Here is a 24,206-nt window from a genome sequence, read left to right as displayed (position 1 = left end):
TCCACGAGCGGACACGGCAGAGCGGGGGGAGAGACGGACCAGACAGCACCATGACTGCACCCGGCAACACCTACGATGTGATCGTGGTCGGCGGAGGAATATCGGGTAGGTCTAACATCAGTCAACTTTGTCGCGCGCTGCAGCGTGCGCATAACGGATGGGAGTCAAACTATCGACTGCGTGAATCCAAAACAATCGCTCACCTCTTGCCGCTGCGCTTTGTGAGGTAACCGCGCAACTGTTGCACAAGAGCCGCTGTCGAATTATCGAGTAATTTATCGAGACAGCCGGCTTTCCTCCTCCACGGTGTGACATCCATTTTCTTCCTCTCCTCTCCTCCGCAGCAGAGCATGTTAAGTAGCCGCTAGTCAGCCAGAGCATACTTTGTATTACATAAGAGGAGGAGGAGGGGTGGGTCTCTGATACATGACTTGTTGTTCCTGTCTGGCATGACTTGACTTGCATTATGCTCCTCATGAAAGCTCTATACTTGTTTCGATTTTGTCTACATCTGCTTCAGCATACATTGTTCTCCATTATGCATAGTGTGTGTTGCAAACGTTGCTGATGATGCTGTTTGCCCCTCTTCTTCTTCTTCTTCTTCTTCTTCTTCTTCTTCTTCTTCTTCTTCTTCTTCTTCTTCTTCTTCTTCTTCTTCTTAATAATAATAACATGTCATGTGTGTAATGTTGTGGATGTTAATTACAAGCTCACTAACAATATTAGTACTAATGGGCCCTCCGGTTTCTCGTGTGAATAACAATCAGATATCAGAATATTTACAGGCGGATACCGTGATATCGATAATGCAATGATATTTGTTTCACAAAATATTTACGAAATGCGATTTTTGATGTCAGTAATATGGATATAATGGCTGTAAAGGCAAATAATAGAACAGCTGCAGTCTAATGATTTCAGAAAACTACATTATTTTACTGTAATGCAGCCTTTAAAAACCATGAAAAGACTCCATGAATGCCACACGACGAAATTATGACCTCCAATATCTAAGACGATATCTAGTCTCATCTCACAACATCAATATAGTGTCAATATGTTGCCCAGGCCTATTTGAAAGTGCACTGTCTTATTAATAACACTTGATTTCATTTGAGGAACGGGGGTTACTATTGTTCCCGGAATGAGAATATTGCCAAACTGAATGAATGTCCCTGTTGTCTGAATTACAGATTGTCTCTGTATTTTGCCAGTAAGATCACAGTTTGCTGTCGTCTCAGCAATCACCCACGTTAATGTGATTGTTCCTGTTATTCCGCTTTCACAGTCAAAATGTAGCACAGGCAAAGACGCATTTCCTTCTTTCGTGTGCAATCCTCCAGTTTCATTTGTTTTTCCTCGTGCAGCATTTTGTCTTTGTGTTTGGTTTTTTTCTAACTCATGAAATCTATTATTTCCGTAGTTGCAACAGAATAATAGGGTTAAAGTCTTGGAAATGTTGATTTAAGTATCTTGTGTGTTGGATCACAGAGTTGCAATGTGGTATCACACAACTTTATCTTGTCAAGTTAGAGCTATGGATGCAGATACACTCCCTTTATAGCTCTACGACTCAAGTTACGCGTGCAGATGAGCAGTCAGTCTTTCAGGGTCAAAGTGCAGCTGGAGGATTTAAAGCCCGTCAACTTGTTGTGTTGAGAATATTGTTTTGTTTTCTCGAGATTGAACCGAGAAGAATGAATAAAAATATCGACTGCATATCAGAAGTGGACGTAGTCCCCCTCCCAGTCAATCACAAGTTAGCCCCGCCCTAAATCATAACCAGCATAAGTGGACCATCATTTACTAAATCAACATCATGCTGTATTGAAGAATACTTGATATTAGCGGTTGAGATCATAAACTCATGTTTACAAACGTTACCGAGGGAAACAAACAGGAGAGAAGTAGAGTCATTTACTGATAGACTTCTATACAAGCAGACTTCTTTTTGCAGCCAGAAGAGTCGCCCCCTGCTGGCCATTTGAAAGAATGCAAGTTTAAAGCCCTATTTGGCTTCACTTTCCTGAATTGAACCTGTTATTTCGGTTCCCCCTGCCGGGCCGCTGACCTCTGTCTTTTAGTCTGACTGCTGGCCTGCCTGCACGGCCGTCTGTGTGTCAGACAGTGAAGAATTTGGGTCAGTGTCAGCTGAAATACCAGTCAAACAGGCAAAACAAATGCTACAGAAAAAAGTTAATCGAATAAAACTGGCAGACAGCCCCCCCCCCCGGCCCTTGCCTCTCTCCCCCCTAGTGTCACATTAGGGTCTCGTAATTACACCATTTGTTTATACTGCTGCCCTTCACTGGCTTCCATTGAGGTCCACGTATAACAATCACTGTCCAATCAAAGGACAGATGAAACATGGGGGAGAGGGAGAGCTCTCTCCTCCCTGTGCTTCTCTCCGTACCGCCCTCTCTCCTGAGATGTTTGTTTCTCCATTGGCCTGCAAATGCAATTGTCATTTTTTCCGCCCACCGGCAGCACTGTGGCCCTGGAGGGGCAGCCAGCGCTTTCTGAGAAAACCTTAAACACTTCTGACAGTCTGTTATCAAACCAGCAGCAGAGAGGATGCAGAGGAAGAGGGGGGGGGGGGAGGGTGCGGAAAACAGAAAAAATGGCGAAGAGAAGGAGGGAACCACTTCTTCCTGTTATGTCTCAGCAGCAGTGAATGTGGGAAAATCAAATGAGGCAAACTGGGGAAACAAAGAGAGGAGGAAGGAGGCACAAAGATGAGTGTCTTATAGAATTGGGGAAGAGAGAAAGAGACATTAGTGCTTGCGAGGAGAGTAATTAGGGAACTGAAAAGGGGATGGAAGCGTTGAAACACTGTGCAAAAAGTAAGTGGTGGTCGGGACTCTTTTGGTCCTGACTTGAGTCAGCCATAGTGCAGTTATCCCAGATGAACTGTGCAGCAGATGATTTAGAGAACTTGGCTGCACTTGCTGGGCTGTGGCCTTATAAACTCTGCTGTATTCCTCCTCTCCACAGGCCATCACCCTGAGAAGTCTGCCGTCAAGTTAATAGTCTATTAAATTAGAACATGCTTCATAGAAACGAAGGGCCGGTTCTCTTGGGGAGGTTTCCCATGCGTGCAGTGACAAATTACATTTGTGAACCAAATGTGTTGCGTAAAGGCAAGGCCGTAGAGTCTTCACTTTGTGAAAGGACATTTTGTCTCGAATGGCTTATAAGCACAGTTGTGTTCGTTTGCAGCTCTATAACCTTCTTCAGCTGCAGCTGGCTGACAGTGAGGGGCAGTGGGTTGCCACACCATGCAGGCCGGGTATCAAAACGAGTCTTTTTCCTGCAGAAAACTCACAAACGTGCACTCCTCTGCACAGCTCGGACCAGCAACACTGTGAGTTAAGGAGCCACCGTTTGAGATGGGGAAAATGTCAGTGCACCGCTTCTTAAATGCACCTCGGTCAGCTATAAGCTAAGCAACAGAGACAGAGAATAACATCTATGTCAAGAAAATGACCACTGTAATATAAAATCACAACAACAACCACAAGATTCCACAATACTAAGACACGTCAAGTGTGTGCGTGAATGCGTGATGATTACATAATTGGGTTGACTTTAGTTAAATAAACATTTGATATTCCCATCATTTGTCGTGTCTGGCGTATTTGTCATGGCCTAGGAGCCGGGTTATGACAACAGACAGCGTGAGCTCTGAGGTGCTGGCTGTTCTGCACTGCCCCTGTTGATTCAGTTTGTTCAGAGTTCTTTGTACAGTAAGGTCAAGTGTTCTCACACAGGACACAGTATATGTGTCACATTTTATATGTGTCACACATTTTATTGGGGACCCACTCAAATGATCACCTAAGGGTCCCGGGGACTCGCTACTGTGAACACCAAACTCAACTCCCTGTAAGTTGAGCTGAACTCGCGTCGCGTCTGAAAGCTCCTAAGGCAGCGTGAACCTTCTCTGACAGCTTGTCTAATTACCATCAACATGTCTGCAATCCTGGAACACCACTTTCTCTATCCAGCTGTGCAAACATGGGAACCTGTTGGCTGAGCCCCCACATATAATCATTCGACGGACGCCTTGTGTTTGTTTCCACATGTAATTTCTCTGCCTGCCTGCCCCTCTGTGTTTGTCTTGTGTGTGTGTGTGGAAGGTAAAGCCATGAGAACTGTGCAGCTGTAATCTCAGCTGTGTTCAAATGAAAAACGATGACACACTCATTGTGGTGAAAACCCGCATGAAGCTGATGGATGATTGCACAACACAAAGTCCTCTCTCTGTGGGAAATGTTCCTATGTTCTTGCTTGTGTCTTGCTTACCATGCTAATCATTTTTTTGCCGTGTCATTACCATTCATATTTATATAACTAATGTGTTTATGATCTAGATCTAGCCTTTTCTATTTTGCTTTCAAACAGCACAAGATTAACTTTAAAATGTCTGGTCCGGCACACAACCCCCTATAAAATGGCGACTTGTCATCCAAACATATTCATCTAACAAGAGTCATCTTTAAATCTGTAATATTGTATCTGGTGATTCGAGCAGTTTTCATCTGTAAAATATTCCCTGAAAAACTCCTGTCTTCATGGCAACACTCTTACTCTCCTGTCCGCTCTTTCTCACGTCTGTCTGTCTGAATTTCAAGCCATCGTGTAATTGCTTTACAATTTTGCTCCTCAGTGTGTTGCCAGTAAACAGCCAATCAGTGTCCAATCAGTGTCGCTGAGAGCATGAGACGGGGGAAATGTGATTGCATGCGTGTCTCGTAAATGTCTCGTCCTCTGGGTCAATATGGAGCCTTATAGGTGGTCCCACTTCAAGTGGCTCACTTGTCACTCAGTAATGGATTTTCTTTTGTTTGGGTTCCTGTGAAAAGAACACTTTAGGCCGCGCACCCCCTTCTACATCCCGACCGGGTTCGCACACCCCCCCCCCCCTTAATAAAAAAAAAAAAAAAAAAGCAAGAGAGCCTTTTAAGCCTTTATAGCCGCATAAGAATCGGACCAATGAGAGAACAGTTTGCTCGCGCGTGGCATTTGTTTACAAGATTTAGTCCGCTGTTAAATGTTGCAGTGTGAACACAAACCGAACAAAGGAGCAACTGCAACAAAGCAAACGAACTGAAGGTGTGAAAACGCCCTGAAACACTGCAACAAAGTTTCAATAACTTTCAGTGACACGAGGCGTCACTTTTAAAGAGCAATACGGATGCGAGCACACACGCACAGGCTCAGAGGCAGATTGCATCACATTTCATTTACAATTAATGAGCGACTAATGTAGCCAGGATGTCTTCGGACAAAGCATCGATGCGGCGACACAGTGTTGTTGGACACCGGGATCATGTCCAACTTTTTTGCTTCTTTCTCCCCAATCATACATTCCACCATCTCTCTGGCAGCTGGCGAGCTCACGTCTTTGGCGATTGTGTGCGGTAGCCCCTTTCTCGCTATTCTGTAACCAGATATGAAGCCCGTAGTGCAGGGGTGTCAAACATACGGCCCGCGGGCCGGACCCGGCCCGCCACGTCATTTTATGTGGCCCGCGAATCCGCCAGCAAAAAAAAAAAAAAAAAAATTTTTTTTTTTTTTTTTTACAAAAAATTAAAGTTAGATGTGAAAATAAAAATATCCCCATGGTCGAAATTATGAGATAGAAAGTCGAAGTGATGAGATGGCATGTTGTCTGTGTGCCGACATTAAAACTATCACAACAGGTGGACAGGAGATGCAACAGCCCATAAAGAGGATTTCCAACAAGTTTCTCAACATGCGTACTTCTCTGTACTGAAACGTCATCAGTCTCAGCCCAAGTACTGTTCCAATTCAAAGTTCACATCGAGCCAAGCACAGTCCTAATGCCCGGATGTGGCTCCGCCCATTTTACCCGGGATGCATCGGAGGTGACTTGTCTGTACTTGGGACAGCCAAATATCCCAGAATGCATTTTGCACCAGCAACAGGAAACAATGGCGGAGGAGGAATCACACAACTGGAAGTACGTGTTGTGGAAGTCACAGATATCCCGGGAAACTAAACTAACTATGTTAGGAGTACCGTAGTTACATTTACACCGTCTTACATTTACAACCGGCCCTTTGAGGGCGACCGTGATGCTGATGTGGCCCCAGAGTGAAAATGAGTTTGACACCCCTGCCGTAGTGCGTCATTTATAGACCAACACATGAATGAGACTGCAGTTGTTTTTGGCTGTTTTGTAACTCCTCCAATTTCGATATAAACAATGTAAGGGGCTTTTGACTTGCACTGGCATGCTTGGTGTTCAGGTGGCGACGTAAATAAGAGCTTCAGACTGTTAGCCAGAACCTCACTGCACACCACGCACTGTGGCTTTGGGGAATCTGCGTTGCCAATCCAAGTGAAGCCCAGACACAGATACTTTTCATCATATTTCCTCTTTTTTTCCCAGTCTGATGCTCACTCTCGTTTCCTCTTTTTTCACCTTGACTCCGCGATGGGCCGATGTGCTCCCGATTTGTCTGTGCTATCCCTTCCTCCTTTTCGGTCTCCTCCGTCTCATCTTCCTCTGACTCGATTTCTTCTCCCGGTCTCTCCCCAACGCACCTCTCCGTTCCCCTCGCCTCCGATTCCTCTCTCTCTCTCTCTCTCTCTCTCTCTCTCTCTCTCTCTCTCTCTCTCTCTCTCTCTCTCTCTCTCTCTCTCTCTCTCTCTCTCTCTCTCTCTCTCTCTCTCTCTCTCTCTCTCTCTCTCTCTCTCTCTCTCTCTCCCTCCCTCCCTCTCCTCTTTTACGACTGATGGCTTCAGATGTCCCACCTGACAGTTTCCCTGATTTCAGCCAGTTTAGCATATTTGCATGAATGTTGCTGAATGCATGAAGTTCGCTGTTAGCTGACGTTAGCTGCACAAGCTAGGCTGGCTAGTGTGTACACTGGCGGCAGGTGGCAAGACTGCCGGAAGGAGCTCAAGTGCATTTATTAAATTGTACGTTTTTAATTTGAAATCTTACAAAGGGGATTTTTATAATTCATGTTTTTATTTTGTGAAAAATCTCACTTTTTAAATTAAAATTACATTTTTTTTAAATATTTAATATTATTAGCACCACACTTTGGGAATCCCTGGACTAGACAATTAGGTCAACCACAGCCCCAAGGTGATGCGGTGGAGAGGAGATGAGCAGTGTGTGTGTGTGTGTGTGTGTGTGTGTGTGTGTGTGTGTGTGTGTGTGTGTGTGTGCGGGGGGGTATACTGCAGTATAGGGAGAATCAGAGGAACAAATGCAGCGTTACTAAAGCACCACGGCTTACACACATTCAATCTGAGCTCATTCTTTGTGTCTTGTTTGCTTTAGATACTGCACGTAATGCAGCAGCCTTCTATTGCACAATAAGCTACAGGGACGGCCTCAAGAAGTGGAAATGCTCAAATAGAAAATACCCATGAATGAACACTTACAAAGGCCACAACTTACTTTAATTCCACCTGAGAGAAACATATTTTTGGTGTCTGTTGTTTATTAAGTAATATAATCTTTACTCGCAGAAAGGAAAATGAATGGCGTACAAATACATTCAAAACACTTTTACGGAAATGAACGAGATGGAAAAGACATAAAAACAGACGCACAAAAGATGCATTCTTAGCAGCTCAGTGAACTTGATGTTTAATGAGCACAAAGCCTCAACTCCCTCTCTGCCTCCCGCTTGGTGCCGTGAGAATGTCTCTTCACTCCGTTTCCTTGCACAGATGAGAAATGTGAGCCGTAGACGTACAGTACAATCAACCTCCTTAAATGCACATGCACAAAGGGAGGGCGATGCACTGCTGCATGCACACCAGCTGCGCCTCAGATGACAGGACGACTGCGCTTGGTTTGATGAATATCACGCATGTCTTTAGGTGCAGAAAGCCTCTGACAGCATAGGAAATATGTGAGGAAGAGGAGGAAGAGGATAAATCTGTGTACTCGCTCTCTGATTCTCGGTGGTTTCCAACAAAGACTAGTTGACCTTTTTTTAATCCATTTGGTATTGTCATGGCTCGGAGTAGATGGGAAAACCATGAAGGTTATTTGAACCCATCTTGTTATGTGACCGCTCCTTGAAGTTTTAAACGTTGCGGACACGCCCACTCAGCCTGGGGAATGTAGTGTGACTGGTCGGGTAGTGTGTGGTATGCAGTTCTTCTTGCGTTACCGTGTGGCAGCAGCGAATGAAACGACTCCAGAGGAAACATTCCTCAAGTGAGTGCTTGTCATTTCACATCTGCCTCCCTGCTGCATGAGCTGAATTTGAATCTGACCCTCTGTCTCTCCTCTCTGCTGAAGTTCAGTTGATTCTTTCCAGTAGTGCAGCTCAGTCCTCTTCTTCATTTCATGGAGGGGGGGGGGGGGGGGGTAAACAAAGGAAGGGGGAGCTCAGGCTGAAGTCTTTGAAGTGATGAAAGCTTTATTCTGATCTATTCTTCATATTCATACAAGGTTTCTATATTTTTAAAATAAATGATGCCTCCATTAAGCCAAACAAGCTTTCTGATCAAAGCGATATCCCAACAGGATGCTACTTTTTGCAGTGATTGCTGTAGGCATAAACAAAGCGACGCAGACAGATGCTCTTTGTTTTTTTTTTCAAGACAGAGACTGACCTTTGCGGCTGAGTGCAGGTAATAGCATCAATTTACCGGTGAGAGATTTGTGAGCCTCCTCTTGTCATGGCTAATGCTTTCTCCAAAGCCTGGCAGGCTGCATGTGTTTGTACAAGGAGAGCTATGTTTAAACTTATACAAACTTTGCTAGCATCAACAGAGCTCAGCAGGATTTGGAAAGAGAGCGTAAGCGGGGCGAAGACGGGGACAGTAGTAAAGGAATTCAGGAAAATATTTGCACAGATGAGGGTGCATGCTGAGAGTGTAGCTCTGAGGTGTATAGATGCACATCAAAGGTTTACGGAGGGGCTGTTTTTCATGGTTTGGGCCAGGGCCCGAATGTCATTGAAGGAAATATTAATGCTACTATCATACAATGGTATTTTGGAGTGCTTCCAACTTTGTGGGAACAGTTTGAGAGGAAATAATGACTTGACTAGCCGGTAGGGCTGGGCGGTATGACCAAAAATCCATATCACGGTATTTTTTAAGACTCCACCGGTTTCACGGTATATCACGGTATTTTTTAAGACTCCACCGGTTTCACGGTATTTTTCTCCGCCTCAATGCAGTGGTCCTGCAGCTGAAATACCACCTTACAACCACATTATGGCGCCACAGCTTCTATTCGTTTTTAAGGCTGTAACTATGTATGAGTCGTTTGACGCTCAAGCATTTAGAAAAATGCAAAAGCCTAAATTCAGGAAAATATAATATTCTCAGCTGGTCTGGCTGTGGAATCCACTGTCATTCCGTAATGACAAGCCGCGACCCAAAGAGATTAAGACGGGATTTGACTTTACACAACTTGGACGTTGAACGTACTGCGCTGCAGAGCCGTTCCTCGGCTCAGCAGCCTCTATCATGGTGCAACTCAACTCAGTCAGAATGCATTTTGATTGGATTATCTGCATCACGTGATGTGATTCACTACCCATCAGCCGCTGTCTGCTGGCTGTTAAGTTTCATTTCACGACAGTCAGAGCCTGTACGTGGACACAGAAAATATTTGGATAATTGATAAAAAGTAGATGGTTCAACAGTGTACATGAAAATGTATAGCAAGGAGTCGACTACGACTCCCAAAACGGGAGCTCAAAATGAACGTCATGTGCTAACAGCCGGCAGAAGCTTAAGATTACACCGTTCTTTAAAATTCTCGGTCAATTGAGGAGGAATTCAGCTACTATCGTGCTGTGGCTGGCTTCCTCTCCTCAGCAAGGACCTACTAAGCTTAAATAATTAAAGGTGGTGGCCAGAACATGAACCTTTTAAGTTTGTTACATAAGGCAAGGCAAGGCAAGGCAAGTGTATTTGTACAGCACATTTCAACAACAAGGTAATTCAAAGTGCTTCACATAAAACCATTAAAAGCATCAAAACATAAGGCAAAAGAAAAGGAGATTTAAAAACAATTAAAGAAACAGTGTAAGAAATAAAATTTAGTCGTAAAAAGTAAAGGAGATTTAAAACATACATTGAAACAATAATTGATGTCTCCCTGAGACATTACGCTGCACGCAATCAACCATACACTGCCGCAATTCTGCAATTACTCGCACACAAACCACGTCTGGAAAAGATCTCTGCCGATCTGCGTTTTATAGTGTACGCCTTGCACGAACTCGGTCCCAGAGGAAATGGCGATATATTGTCAGTCCTTTTAAAACCATTAAAAGCATCAAAACATAAGGCAAAAGAAAAGGAGATTTAACAGCAATTAAGAACAGTGTAAGAAATAAAATACAGTAGTAAAATGCAGAAATGCAGGAAATTGATTAATATATTAATTGAATGTGGTTCCATTAAAGGCAGCAGCAAACAGAAAAGTCTTCAATCTTGATTTAAATGAGCTGAGGGTCTCAGCAGACCTGCAGCTTTCTGGGACTTTGTTCCAGATATGTGGAGCAGAAAAACTGAACGCTGCTTCTCCATGTTTAGTTCTGACTCTGGGAACAGATAGTAGACCGGTCCCAGACGACCTGAGGGGTCGGGATGGTTCGTAAGCCAGGAGACTCTTGTGTTTATATTTTCAGTAACATTGAAGAAAACTAACATTTCTTCCCACTTGGGAACAATGTTGCATCTCCGGCTGCGAGCTAGGCCTCGTCAGCCCAACGTCAGTGTTTCTCCTCACTCCTGCTCTTCTGGCTGAATGGGATCAAATCCCCGCAGTAGAAAGCTTTCCCGAAAGACTGAAGGCTGCTATAGCTGCATATTAATGCCCATTACCAGTGAGCGGCATCCTGTAAGTAACCGCTCATCTTCATCTGACTCGCAGATGAAACACACTGTTTGTTTCTCGACAAAAATCCATCCATTCTGTCTGAAAGTTACCTACCACAGCCTCACAAAGACATGAAAAACAAAGAAAGGCGTGGCACTGACCCAATCTATCATAAAGTTTGACAGACCTTATGCACCGCTGTGCGGCTCGACTGAGAGAACACTTCTAGGGAATTTTGGCTGAAGCAAAAGGTAGCACCTTCCCCACAGTCCCACATATTTCACATTCCAAACAGACACCATTGTACACAACCACATGACAATAATGACACATGACAATAATGCACAATCAGTGTACAAGTGTAATCTTGCCTTTGTGTGGTGCAGGAAGTGTACTGTATGTGCCCTTACTCACGTCTCTGTTTCTCTGTCTGCCTGCAGGTTTGAGTGCGGCGAAGCTGTTGAAAGCCAATGGACTGAGCCCTGTCGTCCTGGAGGCCAGGGACCGGGTCGGTGGTCGCACCTTCACCGTGCGGGTGAGACCAGGAGAGCTCACATTGCTCCAGATGCTGCGATTAAAAACAGTATTTGTGCAGTAGAATTCTGTTGTGCTTCAGTTATTATTAAGAATAATAACAACAATGATGATACATTTTATTTCTATTGCACCTTTCGTACACAAAATGCACAAACTGCTCTGCATCTCTGGGAGGAAGAAAAGGTCGGACATTGGCAAGTTATTTGTAAATGCTAGTAAGCTTTTCTAGTCGATGATAACGCTCAATTTTGTGCTGGGGTAGTGAAATGACTGTAGGTACATGTCTTAACTTTGCTCTTTTGGACCGACAACAAGGACCATTGTTCTGTCCTGGTTCCGCTTGATGAATATTTGGGTCATGCATAAATTGATGACAAAGGAAAAGAGTAGTAAGAAGGGGGGAAAGTTATCAGGATCAACAGCTATATAGAGTGAGGTGTCATCTGCATAGCAGTGAAATGGATAATGGGCGTATGGATGATTAAAGTCTAGTGTCAACACATGAAGACTGAAAAGTAGTGGACCCACGACCGAGCCTTGTGGTACTCCATGTTGAGTCTCTGTTCTTGATGAGAATCTGTGTTGAGACAAAAGAAAGTTGTGGTCTAATATGCTGTTTATTTGAGAAGGGACATTGCATATTAATAAATAAAAATGCCAGACAGCCAAAAAGGCTATTTTTCATCTTTAGTCAATGTCCGAGGTGTTACAAAAAGCTTCCTAAAATGCATAACTATCAGTAAAACCTTTGTGATCAACAGCATACTTTTGAGCATTATCTAGTAAAGTGAACGTTTTTCTTATTCATCTGTTTATGTTACGATGTGTTTTTCTTTTCTTTTTCAGAATAAGGAGACAAAGTGGGTTGACCTGGGCGGAGCTTACATCGGACCAACTCAGAACCGCATCCTCCGATTGGCCAAAGAGTACGGCATTAAGACCTACAAAGTCAACGAGGAGGAGAGTCTGGTGCATTATGTCAATGTGAGTGCAGCATTCGTGCGTGCGTTTGTTTTAGGATGGCAGATAATATTCCACTCCGAGCTTTGGCTGATCTGCTGATCTGTTCAAGCCAACTGTGTCCTTCAGTTTGATTTCGGCTGTGAGTGTTGACTGTTTCCAGAAGATAACCCGAACATCCTGCATACGTACCAGTATCCAGAACCATTTATCTCTGTGTAATTCTTCTGGCATCATTCAACAGGCCGTGGCAGCAGAGACGTTTATCAATTACTGCAATTAATCAGCTTGTTCCGTGACTTAAAACATGTTTTTCTATTGAACATTCGGTCGACTCATGCGCTGTATACTATTTGTTAGGAGAACAAAATTTGCTCCAATAATGAAAAAAATAATTTTACATTTTCCTGGCAACCTCACGGGGACAACAAAGCTCCAGGAAGTCCAAAATATAGTCTGCAAATAACTGTCCGTAACACCACAATTTGTCATTTTCACTTTTGTTTTTTTTGTACAGATTGAACAAATCAGACATAACATGTTAACTAGTGAGCCATAGAGATGCTGGTAGTTGGATTTAGTTAATTCTGGACAGAGCCACGCTTGCTGTTTCCAGTCTTTATGCTAAGCTAAGCTAACCGGCTGCTTGGCTGGGGCTTCATATTTATCGTGTTGATCTTCTCATCTAATTTTCTGCAAGAAAGCAAAAAAAACAGATTTTCCCAAAAATGTTAAACTATTCCTGATACAGCCATGTTGATTGACAAATATCTTTGTTGATTTTATTTGTACTTCATCTCCCGTCCTCCACACTCTTTACCTTCTTACTGAGACTCCCCTGCTAGCTGTTGCCTTCAGCATAGGCATAATGTTGGTGAATGTAGGATGGCAAGCTGTTCTGCTTAGGACACATGGGGGATTTTGGTATCTCCTATACAATCGCTGAGCAGTTTATTTTCTCTGAGTGGTTGAAGGAAGGAAGGAAGGAAGGAAGGAAGGAAGGAAGAGGCCATCTTTGTTCTTGTTATTCTTTGCGATATATCTCATTAGTGTGGGCGCACCGCTGTCCTTAACACAGTTGTGTTCCTCTTCCTGATTTGATTTGCCGCTGCAGCCTTGTACCCTGGTCAAACTTACTGTAAATCACTGGCTGGCAGCTTTCTGTGTGTGTGTGTGTGTGTGTGTGTGTGTGCGTGCGCGCGTGTGTGTGTGATAGCGAGAGCTTATCTCAACATAGACTGTGTTCAAGGAATTGAATTGTAACTTCAGAGATGGACTTTGAGCTCCAGGCCTCGGGGTGAATAGAGCACAAACTTACACACAAACCCACTTTTTTTACTCCGTTAGATAGAAACCTGTTGCGAATGTCCACCGCCCACTTTCATCTACACGCGTGAACGCCCCGGAGTATTACAGAAACCTCTCAATGTAATTAAACCGAGGAGCACTACACACAAAAATACTGGCCCATAAATCACCATGAATCAGCAATACACTCAGTATTGTAGGCTTTAAATCGATTTATGTCAGGGTTATTATGAGTGTGTTATCATATTATTGACCGCTGTTTCTATGAATGAGGCCAAATGAACAGTAACACTTGTCACGACCCGGCTCAAAAAGTCGTAACATGAGTGAGACAAGACGAGTTATAAAAGTAATAAATAGACGTCTCGTGTGTGTGTGGTGTGTGTGTGTGTGTGTGCAGGCACATAAACTACTGTCTTACGGATTGCAACTTGAACAAAAAGTCAAGTGTCATATTTGTAAATATTTACTGTGATCTACATTCATCTGTCCAGTCAAACAGACAAATACAAAGTAAAGTCTTAACTTGAAGGGGCTGATACAATAGAAGTTTGACACTTTTTGTCGTTTCAGGGACGGCAGGATACCAGATCATAACTGAGCACAAACAGACCGCTGCGCTCTGTTATTAAGACATACGCCTCTTAACCCGATCAGCGTAATCTCTCCGTTATGGTTTACTTAATTCGTCTGTCCATTTAAACTATATTGTTTTGCTATAAGTACTAATCCAGTTTAAGCTTGGCTTTCCAGGCTTCAGGTTCATCTCATCACTTTGTCTTTAGCACTGATGTGTTATTGACTTGACCTACTTCAGCAGTGCTGTGAAATGTCAGCAGCATGACATTTGGCTCCGACAGCAGTTGGAGAATGAATCTGTGGTTTAGTAAAGGACTTGAGTGGACAGCGCTGGTGATGCGAAGCGTTCGTGTGAGCACTGAATCCGTCCATACTCATCTACAGCAGCTACCATCGCTGTCAGATCCACTCAAAGGCCCAGACTCACACTCACTCACACTCACTCACACTCTCACACACTCGTAGCTTCCTGGCTGGTTTCCATGGCAGCATGCTTCATCAAAAGCTGCTCACCTCGACGGTATATTCGTGCGTTCATGCATTTGTGCACGCAAATGTTTGGAGGCGTGAGATGAACTCTATTTCTGGAGCCGCTGATCTCAGAATGAGGCCGGTGGTATTCTAAGCATTTTGTCTGTGTAGCTCAAGCTACCGCACGCATGCCTGTTGGTGCATTCTAGGACAAAACGGCATTAGCATTACAGACAAAATGAACACATGGGGTGCAGTACAGCAAGACTGACAGCGGGACCACGACACGGCAGGACCGTACCTTTTTAACCATGCGTTCAAGCCCTGGTTGGCAGGTCTTTATTCAGCATGTCGCTAAATGCTCTCTGGCCTCCTGAGTGAAAAGAGAAGTGTGCCACAGGGATCAGTAATGTATTGCGGTGTAGGCACACCCTTAAAGCGCCGAAGCTTTAATGGACTGACTCTACTGGGTCTTCATCATGATCAACACGACAAAGCAGGCAACAAATTGATCACATCCTGATCCAGCAATAGATATTCAGTTACAATCCAAAGACATGACTTAACATCTAAACGTGACAGAGCTGCAGCAGCACTCTCATATTGAATCTGTTGTCCTGCAACTGGCCGTCCTGCTGTATCGCATCTAGAAACAACCTTTGATTTGTGCATCTTTGTCCTCGTCAGCACGAGAGAATAAGTCCAACCGTTACCTGTTCGTCACCACACGGGATGTTAAACATGCGTGTTGTTGTTGCGAGTGTCACTGTCTTTTGATTGTAAGTAGCTTTGGATTAGCCAAGAAGCGATTCAGATGAATAAGCTCCAAACAGACGCAGCATGTAAAAGTGTCAATTCTGAATTCAATAACAGAGGAAAGCACGCTGGATTGAATAGATATGAAAGGGTCTGCATCACGTCACAGGGCAGCAGCTTGAGTAGTAGTAAACCAGCATGTGTGCCAAGCCTTTGTGTGGTTAGGGCTAGCTTTTAAGCAAGCTGCGTAGCTAATCAGCTTTTCTATAGATAGTAATCCAAAAGGCCAGTGCTGGTTTCCCTAATCAGCAAACTGCTGCCTTACAGGCAGCATCAGCTCTCAGCACTGGATTTATTAATGAGCTATACCGCTATCAGAGACGGGGAACCAGACTTTGATTAAATACTCTCCCCGGTTATCAGAGTGTGGGATTGTCCCATCGATCCTGCAGCAGTGCGGCTGTCGTGCATGTTTACACACTGGCAGAAATGGCAGATGATTGTGCCGTTTATGATTCTCAATGATAGAGGAAGAAGTGGCTGCGCAGCTCCCTTATCTGTTTCCATGTTGCCTGCAATCTAAATAAAAAAGATAACATTCATCGGTAGCCTCATGAGACATCAGACGTAGATGAACTTAGAACACCATTTTTCTCTAGTTTCATATGTCAGAATATAAAACATGGTGCATATCAGCTTTTAACCCACAACACCGACAACCAATAGCCAGAGAGACTTTCTATTTCTTCATCAATATTTGCTCACTGAAACAGAACAGACGCATACATTAGAAGTCGTGTTTCTGGCTTCATGATGAGTGTAAGTCCAATGTTCACTCTCCTTTTAGAGGAAAATGTCTGTCTCTCTAGCTCCTGGACACTCCGCTATGTTCCCCGGATAGTTGCTGACTTTGCAGGTAGTGTAGAGTGGGTTAAAGGGAAACTTGTATCGTTGCAATGTGAGTGCTATGTGCAAATGAACAATGTTCCAGCGGGCAGAAAAGTCTGCGGGATGATACGCAAATGACACGTTTCACGTCAACACAGAAGTTTGTTAACAACTCAAAAACAGTTGGTTTGAGTGGGAATCCAAAGGAAGGAGACGAGCTGTTCTATTATCAATAATCGTTTTAAATGGAAGTTTTCTGTGTTTTTATTAACCTAAGAGATGTTAGAGTGTCTCTGATTAACATCACACTTGATTGCTGAGCTGCTTTTACACTTTTCAAACACAGAAAAGTAGTACAGCGTTGACCCTGTGTTATGTTTACACACTAAAAGTCACATCCTTTAGTGGTTTCCTTGCTTATATTTTTCAATAAGTATAATAAGTATTATAATACGTATTCAATAAGAGGCCATTATTAACTCAATACTGGTGGAGCCCGATCCATTAAAAGTGTGTGAGAGGTTGAGCAGACGGCCTGTGCTCTGGGCCTGCAGCTCCAGCAGAATAGTGATCCACTGTGAGGCTGAGAGCACTCACACAACGGCCTCGCCATACGGAGCCAATCTCTGTCTCTTTCAGCGGAAGCTGGGGTTCGAAACAAATGTCCTCCTCAAGCTAAATGCCAGCGATGTAAGGCCAGAGAGAATATGGCATGGTTTACTTCAACAGACATTGTCCCCCCCCCCCTCACACAGCTAAGAGACAATTGCTAGAAAGCAACTAAAAAGACCAACCTTTAACCAGAGTTAGTTCTGCACGTCCATGTCTGAGAGTAACCTTTACCCCTTTGGAACCATCACAATTGTGCGGTTGAGCAATAGAGCAACAGTCCAGACAGCCGCACAGCACGTGGATTTACAATCCTGTCAGACTTGATGGCCGAGTATTTCAATCAGTTGGTGAATGTTGCACAACTACAACGTGCTGTTCTCCAGTCACGCTGACTCAGCACATTTGAGGTCGGCGTAGCGGGTTCCCGAAGGCAAAGAGCAACATTTTCACTTCGACCTAATTCACTATCTTTAAAGTTTGTGTTTTCCTCTAAATGTGCCCTCAGCAGGGTGTGAATTCAACTTAAAACCACACAAAGACATGAAAACCATTGAGTTAGCAGCTCTGTAATGCTGGATGCTCGTGTACATTCCATATTCAGCGGGATAAGGAACTCAGGGATACAATGCTGCCTTTCAAAGAAACAGGCATTTAAAGATGCTTTGAGAAGTGTCTCCTGCCTTATAAACTGCTTGTACTTCGGAAGAAACCTCTGTAACTTCAACATCAACATCGAACTTAAAACAGCCGACACAAGCCGAATATTCCACCAGCCAAACTCCGACGTCAACACGTGTCCGTCTCCAACATAATTCTTTTTTGAAATATATATATTGACGCTGACTTGTGTCCATCAGGGAAAGTCTTACCCGTTCAAAGGCTCCTTCCCTCCCATGTGGAACCCCATCGTCTTGTTGGACTTCAACAACCTGTGGAGGACAATGGACGAGATGGGCAAGGAGGTAAAGCAAGAATCACCCTTGTTGTTTTGCTTTTACTCTCCACTCGTTGAGTCTCGTCTTTGCTAAATTCCCTCCTCCTCGTCCTCTTCCTCCTCCTCCTCCTCCTCCTCCTCCTCCTCCTCCTCCTCCTCCTGTGTTTCAGATTCCCAGAGAGGCTCCCTGGAGAGCTCCCCATGCTGAGGAGTGGGACAAGATGACCATGAAGGAGCTGTTTAAGAAAATCTGCTGGACCAGGTAGCAGAGAAAAGACGGAATTATATGAAATGTCCTGCCGAACAAGAGTGAGAGCAATAGCTCAGTAGAGCAGGATAACTGAATGATAGAAAGTCAAATTCATCTTCAACTTAGTTTGTTGTGTGTTTGTCTCAAACTCCGAGCGCAGCGAGACAGAGTCTGTAACCATATACTGTAAATAAAAAATGATTATGAATCAAAACCTTGTGTAGGATTGTTGGTTGAATCCCCCCCCCCCCCCCCCTCTCTCTTATTTCAAGAACCGTTCGTCACTTCGCCGAGCTGTTTGTCAACGTGAACGTGACCTCTGAACCCCACGAGGTGTCGGCTCTGTGGTTCCTCTGGTACGTGAAGCAGTGCGGAGGAATCATGAGGATCTTCTCCACCAGTAACGGGGGACAGGTGGGTCTTTATGTGAATGCGCACACAAGCTCCTCGTAGCCCACAGAAATACATTCACTCACGCAAACCAGGAAGTTGAGCATCGGCGAGAGATCGCACAGCCCCTTGAATCAGCTCAGTTTGCTGCTGATCAACCTCACATAATTATGAGCCAAACAAAAGCTGTTTTCTTGGAGTGCTGCGGGAGAACATTCTGTCTTCGTACTTTCTAAAGCAGAGTTTCCCTGTTGCCATAGCCGCCGAGGAAGGGAGCTGTTTAGATAAACAGGGCCAGCTCTGTTGTCATGTAAACAGTTATTTGAGCTGATATTCTGTTTAGAGCAGAAAGTCATTCCTCTGCCAATGCAAAGTGTGATCATGTTTAACATCCCTTGTGTTTGTTCCAATGTAACCTGTCACTGAATAAATCTTTGGCCCGATTGTCTAATCGAAGGCTTTGTTAGCTGAGGATGATCGAACCAATGATCCCTTTGTCTGCTGCACAAAAACATGCAAGATATGAGCACAGAGAGAATCCCCCAGAGGGGGGAGCACCAAGCCAAAGTCTGTTTGAGATATTTTTCTCTCGTTCTTTGTTCTTTGTCTATGTCATTTTGTGTGTCAGAGCTTTGGCAGCACTTCATTTCCAACCCCTGAGTCCTCTCCATCATTCAGCAGTTGCTGGTGACTGACTCCTGACTCCTGCTCTCTCCATCCTCCTCTGCAGGAGAGGAAGTTTGTGGGCGGCTCCAGTCAGATCAGCGAGGGCATGGCCGCGGAGCTGGGAGAGCGAGTGAAGCTGAAGTCTCCGGTCTACAGGATCGACCAGAGCGGAGACATGGTGGTGGTGGAGACGCTGGACAAGCAGAGCTACACAGTAAGCATGTCACAGACGTACAGTCATGGAGCTTTGAGTCGATGGGGTTTAAAACAGTGACCCAACTTGTAACTTCTTACAAAAAAAGTCTTTGTCTGTGTGTATGAGTTGTTATCAGGTCGACCAAAAATGCGTTGTTCCTCTAAACGTCATAGTTTCAGTTTAACAGTGAAGATTAGAGAAAAACCCCAAAACTGATAACAGATTTGTAAAGTAAAACTTTGTCTTCCTCCTTTAATCACCTTAAGGCCTGGAATAAAACGTCAACAGTTTATAATGTAGTTTAAACTAAAAACATGGATGCATCAGTCTTAACTGTCCATGAACGTCATCATATACAAGTCATTTTTGCAGAACGTGTACTTTGAGTACATGTTGTACTTTTCTTTTACGTTAACGTGATGGTTCTTTTTACCAAAGAAAACAATCTGAGTACTTCTTCCAGCGCTGCAGCCATGTTTGCTGTCATTGTAAACTTACTGGTGTAGTAACACATGCCGTTTTTGCAAACTACATAATGTGACATCGTTTAACATCCACCAACAGTCTGACTCACAACGTGCAGCTGGTAATGTTACTCTGTGCTGCCATCTACTGGTAGCTTGTCGACCTTTCGTCCGTGTGATTCAGCCCACGCTTCCCTGTCCTGTTTGTGTCGGCGTCGCCTCCCTTTTTATGATGACGCGTCTTTGTCTCAGGCCAAGTACGTGATCGTGGCCACGCCTCCCGGTCTGAACCTGAAGATACACTTTAATCCCGAGCTGCCCCCGCTGAGGAACCAGCTGATCCACCGCGTCCCCATGGGCTCTGTCATCAAGTGCATGGTCTACTACAAAGAGAACTTCTGGAGGAAAAAGGGTAGGCAGGAAGACGGAGGATACGGGGAACCCCGACGTATATGTCGTACTTCATGTTTACACTCTTTGTTCTCTGCGTCACCAAGGTTACTGTGGCACTTTGGTGATAGAAGAGGAAGGCGCTCCCATTGGCCTGACACTGGATGACACGAAGCCTGACGGCGCCGTACCCGCCATTATGGGGTGATCATATTAAATAAGATCATGTTATTATTATGTACCCACAACCACATGGCCAAAAAGTGTGTGGGCAGTGTGCCCACATCTGGCCATGTAGTGCACACTGTGTGCACCTGGAATTGTGTATAATTGTTCATATTTTCAGTGGATGATATTTCTCTCCTCCAGATTCATCCTTGCCCGCAAGTGCAGGAAGCTGTCGGGGCTGACCAAAGAGGAGAGGTAGGTGCACGGCGGCGACACCGCGGCAGCTTAATACGCCCGCACAAGCTGCAAGAGCGGGTTTTAATCCAAACACGCCGTCTTGCTTGCGTTTAGGTTGAAGAAGATCTGCGAGATCTACTCCAGAGTGCTCGGCTCAGAAGAGGCTCTGCATGTGAGTTTGGAATACAGACCGGCAAAACGTCACGCCGCTACGGTGGCACTGCATCACCAGTTAAACCATTTCATGTGTCCACTTGTGTCTGTCAGCCGGTGCACTACGAGGAGAAGAACTGGTGTGAAGAGGAGTACTCTGGGGGCTGCTACACGGCCTACTTCCCCCCAGGAATCCTTACCCAGTACGGCAAGTAAGTCGCACAGATGGAGTTGCTCTCAGTAAATATCGTGTCCCGATTCTCTTGTTGAATTTCTTCGCTGTCCAACGAAAACTGTCCAACTGCAGCTTTGAATGAAAGATGAAGCGACACACAAAACAGTTCGATGCAGTGATAAAATCTATTTGCGGAGACTAATTTAATCAAAGGCCACTTTTAAAGTCGATAACCTCTCATGCTCTCTGTCTCTCCCTGTCTGCAGGGTGCTGAGGGAGCCGGTCGGCAGGTTGTACTTCGCAGGCACAGAGACGGCCACAGAGTGGAGCGGCTACATGGAGGGGGCAGTGCAGGCCGGAGAGAGAGCAGCCAGAGAGGTCAGAGGTCACCGCAAAAACACCCAGCGAGAGCGAAAGAGATTTAGAGTGTTTACCAGTTGGAGTTGACAATGTATATTTGCTATTTCGAGCTTTCAGTTTTACTTTAAATATCACCAAAGACAGGTACCTTCGTGAGGAAACGTGCTGCAATCCATTGCAAGTCGGAAGTCGATGATGATGAGTCTGTTTTACCGACCAGCGATCTAAATGCTCGGGAAAACATAGAAAAATGACTTTTTAAGACTTTTTATGACCTAAATTCTGAAAATCTCATCTAGAAATATTTAATTCTGCTCACTGTATGTGCAGCCATGTTTCTGTGACGTTTGTTCATGTCGGCGTACTCAGTTCTGGATGGATCTCGTCGGAGTTTCCGACTCGAATGACCGTTTCATTGCACTTTTCCCTGTTGGACGTTTGAGTCCCGATGTTCAGTGGATTGCAGCAGCGGTTAATACACACCAGGTATGCCTGGTGTCAATTAGGCATGTGACAACATCGGCCTAATTGACGCAAACACATTTTGAAATGTGTGCATAGTTCGCTTTCTTGCCAAGAGTTCTGAGAAGAAAATTCACATGGTGTTGAAACAAATAAATCTTGAGTGTTCTGACTGAACAACCAATGTGTTCTGTTGCAGGTCCTGTGTGCAATGAACATGATTCACCAGAGTCAGATCTGGCAGACGGAGCCCGAGTCTTTGGTGAGGGAGATCTTTCTAAATATGTGTTTGGGGAGCAAATTAAACTCAAAAGTCAAACTAATGTAACCTAAACTCCTCCTTCTGTCCCTCCGACAGGAAGTCCCAGCGCTCCCCTTTGACACCAACTTCTGGGAGAGAAATTTGCCTTCAGTCCGTGGTCTCCTTAATCTCGTGGGATTCTCCACCTTCCTGTCTGTTGCCACTGCAGCCGGCCTGGTGGCCTACAGGAAGGGCCTCCTTCCCCGGAGTTAAACGGCCCAAAACCGTCACCGCACTCCTCTGCATCTCAACGAGGGGGGGGGCACACCTCCATCGCACCAACGCTCTGTGCACAAAGGAAAGAGAGTGAGACAAAGAAACGTGCTGATTGGGAGTTAAGAGATGCTAGTGTGAGAGCAGAGAAGAAGACCTAACTTCACTTTAAGTCTGAAATCAATCTGAGATTCAGATTTTGTGAAACCAATGAAGGAAAAACAACAGAATCAATTTTAAAAAGGAAATATATATGACTATATATACATAAATATATTACAATGAATGTTCCATAAATTGCCAATGATATTCACATTCTTGATTACATGTGAGTTTGTTTTAAATTGATCCCTCATATTACTCACTAACGCACTAAATGCACGACTTATGTTTTGGTAAATGTAATGGAGGCATTCGAATGTATTTTCTTCAAACTAGATAACAATAACTATTGTATATTTTTACTTTCTGTCATTCATAAACATAGTAAGTGGCTGGTGTTGTGTGCTAGGTTTGTTTCAAATCTTATTATTGGAAGCCATTTCTGAGCCCTCCACCATGGAAAGATGTGGCCGGCCTGCAGTGAACAACAACAACAACAATAGAGTGTTACTTACATTATTGCAGATGCTTTATTGTACTATATACTTACAGAGAATCTAATATGTTTAAAGCACGCAAGATGTAGCACATTTGTTAGCGAGCATACAAAATGTGCTTCTTGGTGAAATCAATGTAAGAAAACAGATGATCGTTCCCAGAAAGATTACACAGACGTTTGTAAAAAAATTAATTTAAAAAAACTGAATTCTTTGGAAAAACACAACAGAATACTTTCAGTGAATAGCAATTGTTGGCCACATTGCAAGCACTTCAACGGCAATCCATGACGAGCTGCACTTCCATTTCAGCAATCTTTTGTCGGAGTGTTTTTTTCTTCTTTTTTTTCTCCTTCGCAGCGTAATAGAAATCTGATTTTGGAGGTAGATGTAAAGGAAACCACAGGATTGAATCTAAAAGGGTTCTTCTGTAAGTGCGTCTGTGTTGAAGGGCATTGTGCTGTGTGTGCGCATCTCTGTGTGCCCACTGAGAGACGGTTCACGTGTGTGTGTGTGTGTGTGTGGGGGGGTGTGTGTGTGGGGGTGTGTGGGTGTGTGTCTTGTTATCTGTCGTGCCTTAATGGAAGTCACAGTGTTTTTTGTCATTTCTCTCAAGTGCCTGTGTGACTCTGCACTGTAGATACGAGGTCAGATTGACCATGGTCACTGGGTTGTCATCGGTAACCATCAATACACAGGGGGCGAGCAAAGCGACCCCGTGTCCCTCTTTGTCCTCGTGTCTCAGCATCCACCTGTGTTACCTGAGCTACCTCCTCAGTATAAACTTGACTCAGGTAAAGCCAGGCGTGTAAACACAGTGTCAGACGTGAATAATGGAGCTCAGACTGTTGAGTTGATCAAACTGCTTATCTCCAGTGAAGCCGAGTCCGTGTGTGTGTTTTGTATTGTGATTACAGTGCTTCACTTTGTGTCCCCCCCCCCCTTTCCCTCCCCTCTTCATCCCAACACATGCACATGAATGTGCTCACATTTGAAAAGGTTTTCTCTCAAATGTTTCTGACTTCAGTGAACAAACACAGGCGGCACACTCAGTCCGTCCGGCCGAGCTACCGCACAGTACTGACGCCGTCAACCGACACGTCTGATCCGTCTTCAGTTCTTTTCTGGAGACCTGAGACTGTTCCTCCGTCCCTCGTGTCCCGCTGTGCATTTGAGACTCTTCCTGTGACCCCCCCATTATTTGATGTCTTTGATTCCTCAAACGAAGCTGGTGATATTTTAAAGGGAAAAAAATGTGAAATAAATCTACTTAATTGACTCGTGTTGAACCGAATAT

At 44.4% G+C, this 24,206-nt stretch overlaps 1 protein-coding gene across 1 annotated transcript; it reads left to right on the top strand.

The window, feature by feature from the left end:
* On the top strand, positions 1-24,170 carry mao (monoamine oxidase). Its single transcript, XM_079276786.1, has 15 exons — positions 1-105; positions 11,281-11,375; positions 12,224-12,361; positions 17,809-17,913; positions 18,056-18,147; positions 18,408-18,549; positions 19,256-19,405; positions 20,104-20,263; positions 20,349-20,445; positions 20,611-20,664; positions 20,761-20,818; positions 20,914-21,011; positions 21,241-21,352; positions 21,996-22,058; positions 22,155-24,170. The coding sequence occupies exons 1-15, from the start codon at positions 51-53 to the stop codon at positions 22,308-22,310; spliced, it is 1,575 nt and encodes a 524-aa protein (XP_079132912.1). The 5' UTR covers positions 1-50; the 3' UTR covers positions 22,311-24,170.
* The last annotated feature ends 36 nt before the right edge of the window (positions 24,171-24,206 follow it).

The sequence above is a fragment of the Melanostigma gelatinosum genome (genome assembly GCF_949748355.1).
Source record: "Melanostigma gelatinosum genome assembly, chromosome: 10".
Classification (NCBI taxonomy): Eukaryota; Metazoa; Chordata; class Actinopteri; order Perciformes; family Zoarcidae; genus Melanostigma; species Melanostigma gelatinosum.
The sequence above is the reverse complement of the archived record's forward strand: the minus strand, read 5'-3'. Positions and strand labels throughout refer to the sequence as shown.

Excerpts from the sequence above, each read along its gene's own strand:
- mao (XM_079276786.1), top strand. The coding sequence starts at position 51 with ATGACTGCACCCGGCAACACCTACGATGTGATCGTGGTCGGCGGAGGA. Across the intron at positions 11,376-12,223 it reads GTCGCACCTTCACCGTGCGG|AATAAGGAGACAAAGTGGGT; the intron begins GTGAGACCAGGA and ends TTTCTTTTTCAG. Across the intron at positions 18,148-18,407 it reads AAGAAAATCTGCTGGACCAG|AACCGTTCGTCACTTCGCCG; the intron begins GTAGCAGAGAAA and ends TCTTATTTCAAG.